We start from the raw sequence: 18,282 nt of genomic DNA on the forward strand, positions 1-18,282 counted from the left end.
AATAAATAATAGTTATTATAGTTACAATAAGACAACATTTTGGACTATCTATGGCCTTACTTTTAACAACTGAACTCTACAAGCTTCCATTTTATGACAGATATAAATAACTGTCAGCTTATGGTTCATCACCCCTTACAACTTCATAAAACTGTCAAAGTGGCACCTTGCCTAAATACTGTCTGTAGTACTTATGCACAATCCTATGGGTTTTGCGATGGAGTTCCAGGAACCATAGGGTTTTGCAGATGAATCTCGCCTTCTCCATGGGCTCTGAAGAAGCTTCATCCAGGTTGCTATGAAAAGATCCATAGCTACTACTTCCCCACAGAGAAGAGGACAAAAGGGAGCATTTTGCGGGTGGATTTAAGTGGTGTCTTTGGATCTGCTTGAATTCAAAGCCCTTTCACTCCAAAACCATCGGGAAAGAATGCCGACCCTTTGGCTGGTGTCCTTCTTTTCCCTATTCAAATTCTTGGAAAAAAAACTAAAAGCCAATAGGAGGAGAGAGAAAATGGGGAACAACACCATCACACCACCTTCTGTCCTGACAGTGCATTCCCAGAGGGCTTTGGATTTTGTGATTTGTCTTCTATAACTACTAACCACTCCCAACACTGTTGCTCTGTCTAAGCACTTATCCCGCAGACAGAACTTGACATCAAGTGCTCTTCTCCAATATTTGACTCAACTCAGCCTTTTGCCAAGTATGGGTAGCATCCAGTAAAAACAATAGCCTAATTCACTATAATCAAAATGAATGAACAGATTATCCTGTTTCACAGTCTCTTATATATATGTATCTATTCATGACATAAATTAATGTGCAAAATTGTGGCTGGGTTGTCATTATAGCTATGTTTTCCTATTCCGAAGATATTTGTATCAATTCTTTCAGTGCAGATTTTAAACTCTTCACAATTGAAGTACACTTAAGATTAACCAATGAGTGAAGCATTGGCCTGGTGCGGTAGTTCTTAGATTTTTCCAGGCTAACAATATTTTCATCTGCTGTTTATAAAAAAAGTGGGCCTACAAGTCTTTCTTTGTACTTTATTCAATACATTAGGAGCTCAACACCTCTACAGGGGAGGGGAGGAGGCACGAAAGCTGCAATTGTAACGATGCACAAAATGTACCTTGTTTATTCCAAGATACATTATTTAATTTCCCCCAAAATCAATGTGAAACCCATTTTATTAAAAATGTCTTGAAATAATGTGGCTTTCAGAACAAAAGCATCAAAGGATCAATTTTCTCAATAAGAAAACCATTTTCCCCTTAACAAAAGGCAGAGTATCTCTGAACTGTCAATCAGACAAAGAGGTGAAACTGCTATAGTAGTTAAGCAGAATGAATAAAATATGCTATGGCAGCAGCTCCCAAGCTGCCAAATTCAGGGAAAAGATTTAAGTACACCTCACAGTTCAAAGAGAAATAAAAATTGCACAGAACATGTGTAATTCATTTTTTAAAGAAGAAATCAAACATTCAATTGGATGTATCACAATTCATATTTAATTTCAATGTATGGTGACTGTCAGAATTCCAGATACAGTCATGCTGAAAACTTGTGCTGAAGTAGTTTAACAATATTGACCATTTTTGTTTTTCAAAACGCATCCTTAATTCAGAGTTCACCGGCTTCTAAGCAGAATAAGGCAGCCTCCCCACCACCACACACCATTTTTAAAATCAGATCTATTGTGTGCAGTTCTTAGGTTTTCTATCAAATTTAGATTCTAAAGTAACAATTTAATAGTCTATTAAAAAATACCAAAAAATGTTGGTACTAGTTGGATGCCATTAACATTGATAATTACAAGTGTTGGTGTCAATTTTCTCAAAAGGAATGTGACTTCCTCTTCTTAGTGTTAACAGGGTGCTATTCTTGACATCCAAGAAGCACAATTTATTTTTGCATACAATATTAACTGCATTAATCCATAACAAATTTAATATCTTTATAGGGGTTCTTCCAACCCCCGGACTTCCCCCCACTCCTCTCCCCAGTTTCCAATAATTATCTCTTCTCTTTTCTGTGACTAAATACTTTTATCTAATCTATTAAGTCTGCTTTTTCAATACCCTTTATCAAATTATATTACAAGTGCTAATCCAAGCCTGCTAACGTTTTTAAATGTTTGCAATGCTCCTACATATGTTCTATGAAGTTAATACATTCATTTCTATTTTTTTTTTTTTTGTCCTCTTGGTGTCTAATCTTCCCATTCAATTTCGCCATTTTGGCATAATCCATCCAGCTCTCTTTTCGCACAGAAGGAAGCTGCTTGAGAAACTGCTGCTTTTCCACCTCCATACTGTAGCTACTGAAATAGGAACGACCTGGACAGGCAATGGGTCTCTCTCCCTGAAGCCACTTGGACCCAGAGGCTGTATCTGATCACCCTGATGTACTAGCAGAAGCTAACTTAAGGATTCCCACCAGTGCAATGGGACCTTTCCCCTTCTCATCCCCTGTGCCCCCCCCCCATATGCTCCAGAGGATTGGGAGAAATCCCAAAACAGTGCATGGTGGAAGGAGAGAGGAGACCTTAACTGCAAGAGTGAGAATACGCAGAACCTAAAGAAGGCCTTATCTTTATGTTTATCCCATCAAGAGGAATCTGGATGGCTCTCATGCTGGCTTACAGAGTATGATAGAAAAAATAAAAAATAAAATCCAACATAAAACTAAAACTCAAAAGAAATATGGTAACAGTGGCTGAAAACAGCAGCTAGAACACAATTCAGTTTAGAAGTTAAATGCCTTTCATAAAGGTCAAGAAAACTAAAAAAAAGATAACAATGAATAATCTTCTTTCCTAGAACACAAAATTCCAATCTCTTACAAATCTACACATAATAAAATAATTCTTTGCACTTGCATCCTTAGATACCATCTAGCAGATGAGCAATCCTGTCCTCATGCTAAATTACTACTGGTAAGAATAAAGCAATTTCAAAACATAAAGGTCAATTTTTAAAAGTGCAATCCATGTTCCAGGATTTTCAGCTTTTATTGCTACCTTGAAAGGAGATGCAAAATAATGTGTATGATCTGTCCTAATTCTAATTACATGAGACGTGTTCAGCTCGAAATATATACAGCTACTTATTTCTAAAATGACATTACATTTGCCAGAATTTTAAAGACTCTCTTCAGCTGGAATTGTTTCTCTATTAACAAAGTACTCCTCAGAGTTTTGAAGGGGAAAAAAAATAAAATGTGAGCAGCAGAAGTGCAGTCTTAGTTTTATAGAGCTCAGTAACCCCATGTAATCAAATGGCAAGCATGAAAATAAAAATCCCGTGGAAGACAACAAAGTAAGAAATGTTCTTTTAATAGCCAAATCCCAAATGGGACATGCAGCCCAATTTGTAATGTTTGCTATGCTCTCCAATTAAAAGGGAAGCTTTGTCCACTTTCACTTCATTGCCAAACTATGGGCAAGAACTACATGGAAGGGAGGGATGAGAGGAGATACTTTCCAGAAAAAAGGTCAAAGGTTGCTTTTAATACACACACACACACACGAGTGAGGTTATAATGTTTGGTCTTCTCTCAGGACAATCTAGCCAAGTAGGGTCAACCATTAATGATGGGCAGGAAATGATTTTCATTGTCCCACTTTTAGAGATCCTTTAATAAGAAATAAGATTTCAAACCTATGCCTGAAAGACATGCCCAACATGTCTGACTATTACTCCATACCAAAACTAATATTACAAAACCCAATCCAGAGACATTTAGGATGCCTGTGAGACGGATCCTAAAATGAGTTTTGTCTTCACCATGCTAATTTTCTGCAGAAAAATATTAAATCTTGCAGAGGGGCCCAAAAAGCACAGCCCAAAAATAGGTTTGCCACTCCAAATGTTATCTTATGAGTAGACTTAAATCTGGGGTTTCACAAATGTAGCTGGAAAATGGCGAATCTACCACCTTAGCATCTTAATTTATAGCAGATGATCTGATGCAAACATAGCTGTCAGGACTAGCAAGTACTCCAGTACCACCTCTAGGGCCAGCAGGCTGCCATATGGCGATGGAAAAGAGAAACAAAGAGGAAAGATTTTAAAAATATCTAGTGTCAGTTTTGTTGTGGTGGTTTGAGCTCAGGAGTGATATTTAAAGTTAAATATAGCTATATGCATGGATCATATTCATAAGTCATCCATATATTATATGAAAGACAGAGGCTGGATTTCCAGAAGTCTTTTTTCATAGAAGCTTTAACTTTAGGCGCATCTTCCACATAAGCCGACAGACAGGCAATATAGAGTTAAGTGTTGCTATTGTTTATTATAATTTTTTTAAGCCCTGCAACTGTATAAATGTCAATATATTAGCTTATTATTCTCCCTCATCTTTAAAACGCTAACCGAAACTAATTTGATTTTTCCAGATTTGCAAATTTTATAATGGATTGGAATCCTGAGGGATTTCACAACAGCTGGATGAATTGTGTTATTCTAATTTCAACTACCCAAGGGTTTAGAAAGCTGCTGTAGTTTAAGATAATCAATTTCTCATTTCCAGAAACATGATAACACTGAATATCAATGCATTGTCCTGAAACTACTTTCATATAACACATTGATTCTATTCATTAAAAAGCCAGGCTAAACTATTGTTATACTCCCTGTTGATCAAAGCCTAGCCAAGGTGTGTGTGTGTGTGTGTGTGTGTGTGTGTGTAGAGGGGCTGCACTAAGTAGTCTGCTGGCTTATTAAAACTCAAATCCATCTGCTCCCTTTACAAATAATTTGGGATACCGAACATCCTTACATCAGATTTATTATGCTCGATGATTCTCTGTGGTTTATTCCAGTATATGACTCAAGGGCTCAATACAGAGGAGAAGACAAACAGGGAGCCATAGTGTAACAAAAGTGTCAAAGGAATAAGTTGAAAATATAAAATTATATTTAATTTTTAAAACATTTCAATTTCCATTGATAGGTGGAATAAAATGCACTACAGAAGCACCCAATTAAAAAATCATGTTCCAGCTACTCTTGAACCATAATGAGATGTAAATAGCTATGTGTTATTTCAGAGGGATCCTCCTTATTTTAGTGAAATCATGTGTGCTTTATGTCAGATTTATGCCTCTTGGAAAGGTATAAGAAAACAATTTTTTTCAAAAATGAGGTTACAGGGTCAAAGTGACTCTGCAAATCCAGCTAATGTTGAGAGTTACATGCTGTACCCCAGACACAGAGTGCAAGTGTACGGGACCAAAGATCACACACAAAGTGAATGGCTGGGGGAAATATGGCTTGTTGATTCAAGTTTTTCGACTTTCAGTAGGATATTGGATAATTGTGAAGATACCTCATCCAGCCTTTTAAAGATACAGTGAAGGGTCTTAATTACTAAGTGTAACTGCTCACAACTGGGGAACTCCCCCATATCAGATGTTAAACCATCATCCTGTGTTGAGAGTTTTTCTTTCGTATTCTCCTTTACAGGCTTTACTTTTGAAAAATTTTGAGTTGTCCGAGTTGGAGTGGCTTCTAAATCAATTAGAGGTAGGAAGCGATTTTGGGTTTCCACCGCAAAGCAATGCTCAGCATTGTCACTCCCTCTTCTATTCCGGTGTGGCACCAACCTTGATAGTTTTGGTTTAGGGGATGATAGGGGCTCGTCAAAGTCTCTCAAGCGTTTGTTCTGACCCATGCTTTCCTCAGGCCAAGGATTTTACGATTCTTAAAATAACATAATAACCCTCTCTCCAATTAGGATAATGGCGTTCTCTTCTCTTTTAGCAGCCGAGGCCGGCCCGCAGATAAGAGAGAAACAAGGAGCAGTCTGCTACAATCTGGAGCAGGGCCAAATCTCTCAGAAAGTTGCCATAGCATGTAGCTGCAGCAATTATAAAATGCTTCAAAGACTGACTGGGTCAGTTAAGATAAAATATAAAGAATTAAAAGAAGATTAAAAGAAATCCGAAGAGCACCGGTAAGCGCGTCTTACCTCGGCGCCATGTTGAACCCGTGATAAAAGCTAATAAAAACTGATAAAAGCTAATAAAAACTGATAAAAATAATAAAAACAGCATCAACTGATGCGGAGCTCAAGTCGACGCTACTACTAACGACGACGCCATCTTGGATCCTGCTCTTCTCTTCGAAGCTTCGGAAATATGGCCACAATTTTTTGTTGATAATGGAGATTGTTGTGGCATGGCAGCAAGGATCTTGGTTTTGGGTGGCCTGACTTCTGCATGATGTTGCCAGTCATGTGGGTCATCCCAGTGGTCGCTCACCCACATGGGTGCAAAGAGGCCAGCCTCAGTCTCCAGAGCTGCAGCCAAGGCCTTAGGGCAGCCCCACCAAAGAACCCTTATGGGGATCCGCCTATTTGTCTATGAATTCTGTCCCTTGTCCCTCTGCCACCAGCTGTATGCTGTGACAAATACTCAGTTTAGAATAAAATATCAAACTCAATATTCTACAACCTATGCATGTTGCTATGAGAAAGGTGAAAACCTCATCACTACATCATAAAATGCCAAGATGTGCCATCCTCCTATTATAATGTATTAATTATAATTATAGCCTGCTTTTCTTTTTCAGTCAAAAAGTGAAGGTCAGCTGGGTCAAACCAGATCAAGAGAATGGAGCCTGCTATTTCTACCTATTCCATTCAGTGCCACTGAGGGAGGCTCAGAAGCCAGAAGTATGGCAGTTACCTTTCAGTTGACCATTGCAAGCCAGAAAAAAACAACATGAGAGAAGAAAATTACCTTCACATTCTCTGCTGGTGAAGTAACATTCTGATGGTGTTTCAGAAAGATGCAAGACAAACATTTCCATTAATTCTGCCAAATCTGCAATAAAACCACAATGATTAAAGCATCAATGCCACAAAATTTCCTTTAAAAAAGAAATAATGTCATGTTTTGTGATTAGGGTGCACACAATTTTGTAACAATAAAATAAAAAAAATAATATTAAAATGCCACAAAGTAAAATGCAGAACTATATCAACCAGTTTGTTTGTTTCCCTTATACCCTGCCTTTCCAAAGGTGGCATATGTAGCTTGCTCCACTCCATTTTATCCTCTCAATCACCCCGCGGGAGAGGAAAGGCTGAAAGACAGTGAGTGGCTCAAGGGCACCCAGTGAGCTTCATGGCTGAGTGTGGATTGAATCTTACCACAGCACAACAGTGAGTAGAAAATGAACCAAAATTAAAGCCTACAGGCAACTAACAGTGTAATCTACTACATATGCAGTCAGAAGGTAAGTGCGTTACAGGATTGTAGCCTAAAGCTGTCTATACAACCGCATGTTTATTCACAAAAGTATGGCAAAAATAATTCAAAACAGGCATTCTGTTTTTGTATTCATAACAACATTCCTGGTTTAAATTAAAATTTTAATGGCTTCTCTGACAATCTATTCAGTGTAAACTGAAAGGGAATCGTTTGTTATCCTTGGATCCTCTAAGGATTACTTCGGAATTTGTTAGACAGTTTCAACATAAAGAAAATTAGCTGTAATTAGATTGCACTGCCTACATTCTTCTATATAGAGGTTCTGAGGAGGGAAGTTTGGCCTTCATCTTGCAGTAAAGGTCAATGCACTTTAAGAGTTTCTGTCCTCCTTTGTGCAAAAGGCGTTCCAACACAGCTACCTGCTTCCTTTTGCATCTCAGCAGGAAACTTTCCAAGCTCTCCATGGAAGTCTTTTGCACTTGTCTTACTCATTTAAATGAGTAAGAAAGCTCTAAATGGGAGAAGAGTTCTATGTTCTATGCACACAGCATATCTGAGTACGATTGTTTTTCATTCTTTCATGGATAGTTCCCAAAGTCATATTTGCAAACACAGGTTTGCCTAGAGCAGGCTTTCACCAACACCTGAGTTCACTGACCCCTTGACGAGCTTATAAAGTTGTCATTGACCCCCAACCCAAATTCATAGGGATGCAAATGAAATGACATCCAGAAATATCAATGTATAATCAACCTTTTTAAACCACCAATCACCATTACTAGGAATCATAAAATGGAAAAAAAAATAAGGAATACTGTCACACTGTAAAATCATCTATTAAATACAGAGGCTCCTCACTGGCAAGGGAGATGCACTCTGTACATATTAATATTCTTTATTCCTGAGGCTTGTTGCATTTCCACACTGTCCCTTGTGGCAATCTTTTCCACCCCTAGGCCGTTTCTGACCTACTTTGGAATTCTAGATCTTTTATTCAGCCCCTGCACATTCACATCAATATCAACCACTTTGGGAAGCCATTGCCTAAATAATGTATAATTCTGATGTAGTAATTCATTTGGAGTAACTCTGTCAGGGATTCTTAGAGGAGTGTTTAGGATATACTGCTATGGATACATGATGTCTCCAGGCACTGCAGTTGTCTGCAAGGGATTCCGGTCTGGCGGAGTTGATGCTGTCAGGCTTCGTGTCACATTTGCAGACATCTTTGGAACACAGAGTTGGTCTACCAATGGGCCTGGTGCTGGAATCCAGCTCCCCATAGAGCAGAGGAAAAATAACCATGGGAGGAGTGGAGAGAGAAGAAATGCCATGGTGCATCTGCTGCAGCACAACTGGATGCCTTCATCTGCCCCAGATGCAGCAAAACATGTCTCTCCCACATCTGTCTCTACAGCCACAGCAAGCGCTACAACCCAGCAACAGTTTGACTTCACCTCAATTGTCGCTGGAGACAGGCATATTCCAACCAATTTAGGACATAGCAACATATAATGCAAGCTGGTTTAAATGGCATGTCTTCCCCTTTGACAGTCCTCCATCATACCTCACTATAAAGAATCATCAATATAACATAGTAAGGATAAGCAGTTTCCCTTTAAAAATAATTATACTTACTGGTTCCACTCATAACAGTAGGTTTGTTTTCCATGATTTCACAAAACTGTCTTTGAATATTTTCAATCAATTCCAGCGGTTTATCTGGATTATTTAAAGCACATGCAAGCTTGCTAGCATCGCCATCTAAAATGAAGATGAAAATATTGCTTTGAAAGCTATGGTTTTACTTTTGCCTAAATGATCACAACAATCAGTGAAGAACTTGGTAAGTCTGCCTCAAACCAATAAAGCGCCTATACAAGGAAATACAAAAAGATGTTCACTGTTCATAAGAGGACTGGACTGTGAAGGTGAGTTGCTTGGCTCAAGCAGCAGATGGGGGCTGGGAGGCACTCCCCTCCCGCCTGGCTGCTCTGCCTATTTAAACTTCATGCAGTATTAGAATTACTAAATATTACCATAGTAACAGCATTTTCCTGAAATTAAAAGTCCTGCTTTTTACAAACAGGTGCTTAGAAATAGCTCTTTATGAGCCTCCAAAAGCTTTCAGTGAATTTCTTAATTGTAAATATCAAAGTGATCAAGATAATTTCTCCCTGCTATCATCCTCTTCCAAGTTCTTGTTTGTGCAATATCGTACCTGTTTCTAGGCTTTAAAATTGCCTAAATTCATTTTAAGTATACACAATAAAACATTTCTGTAGTCCGACTTTAAAAACTTTGGTTCTTTAAGATACTTATTATTCCTGCTTCATTTCAGCATTTTAGTATCCTAGTTAATATTCAACTTCCTAAATGAAATCATCACTTGCAAATGCCGTTAGCCTTTTTTTATTAAATAGAAAATATTTGCTTTCTGTTTCTTTCACCGCATAAAATGCATTTTAAAATAGTGTTTGGACTTTAATAATTTATACTTAAATTGTTTTCCCGTCACTGGAATTCATTTGACCAACCCAGAGTATTTCACAAAGCTGTTCAACTAGTACAATTCTTCCAATCTATTCCATATGCACATTCAAATGCCAAGTAATTACACCAGAAGGCTTCATTTCTCAAAGGCCCTCACTGGCACAAGCCTAATTTAGTTCTTCATCTAATGTTCACTTCATGCAGCCAGGCACAGGGAAAAAGAAGCTTCATGCGCAGATTAGATCGTTGTTGGTGATGAAACTCCTCTGGCCCTTTCTCCCTGTATGATCATGACTTGTTCCCACTGCCAAGGAGGAATTGTTATTCATTTCCTACTTTCAACACCTTTTGTTTATATCTATTTGTAAGTGTAAGGTATTCTATATGTCTTATCATGATTCTCAGGATCCCACTTTTTGGCTCTACATGATTGCCCCTTCCTTTTACGAGAATGAAAGGTGGCAATAATGTAGAAGACTGGAAAGTACTTAACAAGAATAACTTAGAAAACTTAAGACTGTGTCTGTTAGGAGAAAGATTCAATTCAGGGCCACACCAAGAAACGTGGCTGCTTAAGCAAAGTATAGGATTATAATCTACTGTCATCTGAGGCAGTTGCCTCATTTTGACAGCCCTGATTCAACCCCAGGCAGAAAGTACTAGGGTAGGGAAAGGTTTTCTAGAACAAAACTGAGTTTCCTTTATAGGTTATCGGGTGGGAGGGGAAAACTAATTTGTTCCCGTATTCTGTTTTCCCTCAGTTTGATTTTCATACGTAAAGGAATTGGGTCCCAGTATCTGATTGCTTTTATTATAAAAACCCTGCTGTGTTTGTATTAAATTCAAGGAACAAGTGTAAAGTCATCCTGTGTTCAATTTAACACTTGGTAATATACATGTATATTAACAAAAACGTTAAGCCTAATGGATAATGTGTGCATCTTAGAATTGAAAGGGAAAAGCACAGTAGACACAGATAAACCATGCAATCCTGGCAGGGTTTGAATGCGTAAGACTCTTCTTTGGGGAATAAATGCTGCCTATGGGACATGGGATACATTCAGTAAAATTCCTTGATTTGTAGAGTTAAGCTCCACAAAGACTTTTATTTTATCCTCTAAAGAGCCTTAAGTGTTTGAAATGCATGCCGTTATTGTACTGTTTGCCTGGACATAAATATCTGCACCTACTGTGTTCTCTCTTTCACAAGGGATTTTGCTTGGAGCTACCCTCTTTGTGACAACACCTTATGATTCAAATGTGAATAAATACAGATCCATATTGCATCTCAATGATAAAATACAAACCAAGCAATGCAAACAGAAAATCAAGAGATACAAATAAGAAAAAACTATCCCAAAGGAATATGGTAAACTCCAGCTGCCATACAGATACGTTCAGCTCATATTCTTTACCCTCGTGAGCCTTTCAAAAGGGTTCCTCAAAACAAAACATACCAAGATTTATGCACAGACTAACACACAACCACAAATCTAAAATACATATTTGTGCTTTTCACATACATTACTCCAGTAAACTAACATATTATACCTTGCCTTGTGTCAGTTTTTCTTGGAAATTCAGCAAGATAGCATGTTGGTAAAGGATATGATGAAAACATGGGCCAAGGATATGGATCATCACCCTAAGGGAGAACCACCAATAATAAAGTGATGTTATAACTTACTGATGGCTTGTCTATTTCATTCTGTCGTTTGAAGAATCTGCACTCTGTACTTACAGGTAATCTTCAGATATTTCATGCATTACCCACATATAAAACATAGTGCACTTGACACTGTACTTTAATGCTATCAGTGTAATGAGTCAGGATGATTACACAGAACAACTCTTTAAAGCCCACTCAAAGGGCAATAGCTGCAGTTAGTCAGCAGAGGTTCAATGGAATAATCAGCTCTAAATAAATGGTAGAAATAATAAATAAATCTCAGTCTGCAGCACTTATCTCCAGAGAGGCTAAATGTGAAGAAAACTGAAAAGCACGTTTACAACCTTATGCAATATTCTTGGAGGCAAGATCCGTTCCGTTGGTCCACCAACATGATTTATTCTAACAAGAATATGGTTTCTCTCTACTGATAGGCCATCAATTATAAAGTCTCTGCAACAAAACAAAATTGAATTGCATGTGGAAATTGTCATGAGTCTCATGATTCTCAAGAGCTAGATTACTGAGAAAGTACTTCAAGTTCGGTTGTTAGCATGGACACTGAATTGCAGTTTTGAACAAGGTAACAAAATCCTGGCGCTGGATTCAGGAGAATTCAGAGGTAGAAGGGAATGCACTATGTGTGCTTTGCTTAGTCTTTTCTGACCAGAATATAATACAAACTACTCTTTTTATGGCATTCAGTATTTATGGTGCACTGACCAGCCCTAATGGTTTTTGAGATAATATATCAGCACTTCCCAAGATCAAATTACAACACAGAAGCCAAAAATGGGTTGTGGTTAACGAATAGTTACTTCAAAGGAGTAGCAAGCTTACAAATTATTCCCATCCTTGCCAGGTCAATAAAGATTGTGAATACATCAGGGATTTTCATTCTGCCTCATGTTGGTTGTACCCCTTCATGCATGCTTCCTAGTGACTGTATGCAGCCAAGTAGTAAAGAACAATATGTAGTCATCAGATAAAACTTCCAAGAACAGTTCAAGTGGCACAACAATGAGGACAATAAACACAACCCATTTTCATGCTTTCAATACCATAATTTTTGTATCCCCAACAAATGAAAAAAAGAGTCTCATGCCAAATCCCTTAACTCAATGAAGCCAGACATTAATATATTGCTATTGTTGTTGTTGTTGTTGTTGTTGTTGTTATTATTAGCAGAGCTGCCTTCTCCACTGATATTTTTCTTTTGGAGGGTAAGGCTGTGGGTTTATGTGAAAAGCTCCAAGTAAAGATTACACAGAACTATAGAGTGGGGTGATACATTTTTTCAATGAATATTCCTTACCGAGAAGTTTCAGAAATGTAGATGGTATTTTCTCTTTGGGCATCTAAGAGCACTTCTGATACCTTATACTGAGATTCTAAAAGTAGAAGTGTATCTAGATCACAGCAGAGCACATTTAATAACCTGCAGAATGTAGTATTTTGAAATATCAGAACATTACAAGTTATGGGAAATGCAGAGCAGCACTACACAAGTTTAAATATTTTGGAGTTGAGTTCTTTTTTTAAAAAAAGAAACAAACTAACTGCTGTAATACAAAGCAGAATTAGGAACCTGGGACACAGCATATGGTTTGCATGTAGAATACCACTGACCTATCCTAGAACACCATTCAAAACAACACTGTTATCTACAGTCAAGGTATTTCTATTATATTCTTGCATGTGCACACTGCCTTTTTATTGCTTCTTGTTGAATACTGCTAAACTGACTGTCAATTTCTTATTGTCAGTTTTGTTCCAGGGAGAAGGGGCTTTAATTACCAGTTCTTCCTTTTATTTTTTCTTCTATTTTTTATACAACAACATTGTTTTACTATACAAAGCTCCTTTCTGCAATAGGAACAGAAACTGATAGGGAACAATGTAGAAAGGCTTTATAGAAACAATTTACAGTCGTACCTCGGCTTACGTGTCCCTCTGGTTACGTAAACTTCGGGATACGTAAGCAGCAAACCCGGAGGTATATTTCTGGGTTTTTGCCGTGCGCACATGTGCAGAAGCGGTCCCTCCGGTTGCGGAAACCTCGGGATCCGACCGGAGCTCCGGAATGGATCCTGTCTGCAACCGGAGGTACCACTGTACAAGCTATTCATCAGTGAGCCCACTGCTACACAAAACAGAAAGAAGCAAAACAAAAACCTGAAACTAGGAAGCTTGTATCTAAAAGCCCAGAAGTGATGAATACCCTTCGGGATGTCCACACCAGACAGGGTGCGTCCTCCAGTTGTGTTTTAATTTATATACCAAAAAAATCAGCGGAAATTTTGCCAGAAAAGGGAGCGCACAATGTAAGGAAGTAACAACATCCCAACAATGCCACCCATTTTCTCTGAAAAAAAGTGAATGAACCAAGGATGGCAACAATGCAAGCAAGCTAGCATGGAAACAACCTTTGGTCCCTTTATGAAAGAAAATTGCCTTCCCAGTGTTGCGATCCTATACCCATTTATATGAAAGTAGGCGATATGATTTAGTCCTAAGTAGACATATACAGAATTGCACTGAATTTTACATGGCTGGTTTGTCCAAATTTATCTCATCCATGTTATGTAACCCAAATGCTCCATTTCATGAATAGGTGGAAGAAGAGCCCAACATAATATTGCAGTGGACCCAGCCTTCTTTCTCATTCGGCTGCTGAAAAACAAAGCTACTAGAGGCAATGTAGTAATAACTATTTTTAGTTTCAAAAGCCTATTCATTTGCTTGAATGTTTTATTCATAAAATTATTCTCCATAATCTTCAGGACAAGCATTCATTCGTTAGTATATTTCAAGAAGTGATACAGAGAGATTAATAAAATCAATACTGAGACATTTAATGCTTTCATAAAGATTTATAGGACGAAAGAGAAGCATTCATATTTTCATTACTGATGATCATGTCATTCTAAAACATTTTTAGTATGAAAAGATTATTATGAATTACTTATGAGTAATCAGTGTGGGGAGAAACATTATGATGCATTGAGAAAATCAGTGTGATATCAAAATAATTTTTCATACACAAATGCCCTTTTCTGCATGGCATGCCTTTGACAGTTTAATTTGAATATTACTAGCAAACAAAGGAAACAAAAGCACCCATTGATATTAAAACTAGAATACTTTAACCCACTAATCCAGACCATTTTCTATCCACGTTAGCCACACTAAATGCCTTTGCATGAATTATACTGCACTTTCATGAGCTCCTAACAGATGCACATCTTCTATGTAACTTGTGAAATAGCTCCTGGTCACCACTTTATCCCTTGGTCTAGGACTAAAAGCCCTGATTGCTCTTTTGTGCTCATAGCCAATGCTCCCTAGTTGTTTCAAAAGGTATGGAAAATGTGACACTATTATTTAGCCCTCTGTTCTGTATCTGATATCAGTAATGGCGGTTTCATATTGCAAATCTAATGCAGTTCAAAGGAACTATTTCCATTTACTGTACTTGTTCTGCTAGCCATGCTATTTTAGGTCTTTCCATTTTTTTCGTGTTAACTTCTGTTAATCTTGCTTTTCAAGATTTCAAGTGTTGCTTGAAATTTAAAAACAAATGCAAATTGAAGTGCTTATGTACAGATTGTGACATGAATGTTTTACTTAATTATTTGTTTCCTGTACCTGCAGTCAGGTTTTAATGCCACTGGAAACAGACCAGATGTGAATATATAACAAAACAGGGATTCCCACCCCCTCATTAACATATGACATGTTAATTTATCCTCCTCCATTGACAATACTCAGATTCTGTAGAACATGGTACATTCGTTTAAAAGATACAGTTCCCTAAAACTATTGCTGAAGATTGTTTACACAACATAATTACAATTCCAGTAGAGAAACTGGAGGAAAATACAATCTGTTTTGTTTTCCAAAACAAAAATTAGAACGACTGCAATATCCTGTATAATTTGCAGTAAATATTTTTTTCAAAAAAACTATAGGTAATACACTGATTGAAAATTAACTAAGTTTTGGCTGACAGAAGCATATTCCCAAGCAAAGTTTGTGTGCAAACTAGACAGGGACTACAGCAGCAGGCTCACCTTCCTATCAAACCAGCTTCCCTATTTGGATCAGGGACTCTGTGAGAAAGAACTGGTCTACAAAGACAAATTATATGATAATGCTATAAGTAGTTTGGACCTCAGTCTTCTCAAAATCTAAGAGGAACTAGTTGTGGTTTGTGAGCTTGATTCTACCCACCCCCCTGTTCCGGATCTGCAAAGAAAGGCGAGTACAGAGCTGCTTCCCTGTGCTTCTCCTGAGAGCATGAGCAACTATGAAACATCTAATACAGGAAATGAACCAAAATAATGTTATTAAAAACTAGAGTTGACAGGTACTAAGATTACTGGAAGAGAATAAAGGTTTTAATCCAGATAATGTATCTTCAAAGTAGAGAATCCAATTTAAACTCTTGATGCACTAATGGAAAATCTTGTGGCACTTCAGGTACAAATAAAAAGCTAAAATTAACCTGAGGCTTCTCATTATATGTTCAGAAAGAAGGACAGGCACATAACCTAATGACAACTACTTGCACATATTTTCTTGAGAACACGATGAGCTAGTTTCTTTAGGGGAAAGCTACACATTCTCCTGAGTGTTAATTAACTGCAGCTAGGGAGCTTGGGAAACTGCTGCCTTTTGAGCCAAGATCCATTGGGAACTTCATTTCTCAGATTCCCTAGCATACAGGCCTCCCCAACAGACAATGATAAGTTTAGGAGAAAGGGAAGCAAGCAGTGAAGGCTTTCCCCTGGGAAAATTGTTTTTGAGAATTGTTTAAGAAAACTCAAAAGGGCGCCTGCCTTTCACCAGACTTGAGGGATATCAATGTTTTGCAATATCCATCTGATGACTTGGTTGTGGACCACTGAGATTAAGACCATAAGGAATACAATTCTTTCACTTGTATTAATGTGAAACCTATTTAAAAATCCTACTGCAAAAAAGGAAAAACAAACCACAGGACTGTAAATACTCTCTAAAAAGATATAGCAACATTCACTTCCTATCTGAGACAGTTTTATTGTGATAAATATGTTAGAGCAGCTAGACTAAGGACAGGGAACCGTTAGCCCTCCAGAAGCTGCTGGACTCCAAATCCCAGCAACCCCAGTCAACATAGCCAATAGTCAGTGATGATAGGACCAGAAGTCCAACAACAGCTGACCATCATTTCAGTGGCCTACTGTCTCAGTTTTTATGGTGGTTTTACTGCAATTTCGTTATGCTTTAAATTGTTTTAAACCCTTTTTGTAAGCTATGATGTTGACAGATGAGGTATAAATTTTAGAACACAAATTACAATAATCTCTGATAAATGCTTCAGCATATAGTATTGTTTCACTGCTTTAGCATAGTAAATTTCATTGCTATAATGTAGAAAGACGTTAGAACTGACACTGGATTTGGCAGTCTCTTTCCTATAATTAGTTTGCATAAAATAATTGTGTTAGCATTGTTTTAGACATGGGTTGAGATATGGTGGGAAACAGCTCTAATATGTGGATCTGGCCCTCCAATGAGTCCTCCTCCCTCTGACACGTTGCTGCGTTAGATGTAAACTCACAACTGTCAAACAAGCTCTACTGAAGCTGATCTACTTCAGCAAAGGAAATTTGTCAGGAACAGGGAACAGGGTCTGCCACATACTAACAACACCTTCCAATCTGAGGCAGAAGAAATAGAGAGATATTGGGGACAGACGGAGGACCAGAATAGCACAGCACATGGCACAAGTCTAAAATTACAGCAGCTAGGAATCACACTTTCACTTCACACAGAAGTGAAAGAAATTGACCTACAGAAAGTGGTAAAAGTGAGTGAACTGAGCAAGAAGAAACTTATTCATTCTGTGCTAGCAAAAGATAGTAACTCCTGAAGCATCCTTCTGCTGATTAACTTGTTAACATATATAAAGCCCTGAGCAACTTGGGACCAGGTTATCTGAAAGATTGCCTGGTCCAGTATCATTATTATTATTATAGTCACTGCTATTGTTGTTGTCATTTATTACCAAGCTGATGTCTGTGAGCTCCCAAAAGGGCCTTTGGTCCACTGGAAACCCCCACTAACTGAAAAGGAGGAGGAACCCATTTTTGCCAATTCTCTCTTCTCCAAGCTACCTTTCACATTGCTCTGGAGGGGCCCCCAACCCTTTGAAGGCAATTTTCAGGGTGTGTGCTGGGAGCTGCAACGGAAGGGTGAATAGGGTTGCCATATGTCTGGGAATTCCCGGGCATGTCCTATTTTCACGGTCCTACATGCCCTTCCCTTTGCCATACACGAAGCACGCAATCATCAGTTGCTTCAGATGTGAAAACTTCTCTTCCACTAACCCATAAGACTGGACCCTGTTTTAGATGTTTGAATCTTCAAGAGTTTTTTCTCTCACTGTTATACTTTTTAATATTGCTGTTTTACTGGTTTAGCTTGTGCTTTTTTGGTTTAATAATCTACTCTTTGTTTGTTACACTATACACAGCTTAGAGATTTTTGTAACGTTAAATAGTATATAAACGCTTTAAAAAAATTAACAAAAAGATTGTGTTCATCAAACCAGGCACAGGAAACCCCTGACATTCAAAGATCCAAGACTGTATAAAGCCAATAAGCTACAAAACATCAGTCAAAACCACTGCCGCTCTTGATTAAAATTTCAGCATCCTATTTCTTTCCTCATCCAACAAGAGACAGCAAGGAGTAACGGTTCAAGTGCCTAAGTTCTTTCTATTGTGTCAGCACAGCAAAAATTGTAGACTGCATCCCAAGCAGCTAAGATTTCCAACCCCCCAAAGCAACCTATGATAAACAATATAATGGGGGGTGGGGACACCAAAGATTTGCGTTGAGAGG

At 38.0% G+C, this 18,282-nt stretch overlaps 1 protein-coding gene across 9 annotated transcripts in view; it reads right to left on the minus strand.

The window, feature by feature from the left end:
- TBC1D32 (TBC1 domain family member 32) overlaps nucleotides 1-18,282 on the minus strand; it is a 66,189-nt gene that overhangs the window by 14,898 nt on the left and 33,009 nt on the right. For 7 of the 9 annotated variants that reach the window (XR_008329526.1, XR_008329525.1, XM_053381796.1 and 4 more), the window contains 5 exons: nucleotides 12,707-12,829; nucleotides 11,736-11,844; nucleotides 11,274-11,367; nucleotides 8,868-8,993; nucleotides 6,756-6,839 (listed from right to left, as the gene is read on the minus strand). Coding sequence is in view for 6 of the 9 variants with exons in the window: in XM_053381796.1 (XP_053237771.1) it covers nucleotides 6,756-6,839; nucleotides 8,868-8,993; nucleotides 11,274-11,367; nucleotides 11,736-11,844; nucleotides 12,707-12,829 (536 nt within the window). In the remaining 3 variants the exon portion in view is untranslated. Of the gene's footprint in view, nucleotides 1-6,755; nucleotides 6,840-8,867; nucleotides 8,994-9,879; nucleotides 10,027-11,273; nucleotides 11,368-11,735; nucleotides 11,845-12,706; nucleotides 12,830-18,282 lie in introns of those variants that run through there. The other 2 variants (XR_008329527.1, XM_053381797.1) reach the window with 2 other exon arrangements.

The sequence above is a fragment of the Podarcis raffonei genome, chromosome 3, assembly GCF_027172205.1.
Source record: "Podarcis raffonei isolate rPodRaf1 chromosome 3, rPodRaf1.pri, whole genome shotgun sequence".
In the NCBI taxonomy this organism is placed as follows: Eukaryota; Metazoa; Chordata; class Lepidosauria; order Squamata; family Lacertidae; genus Podarcis; species Podarcis raffonei.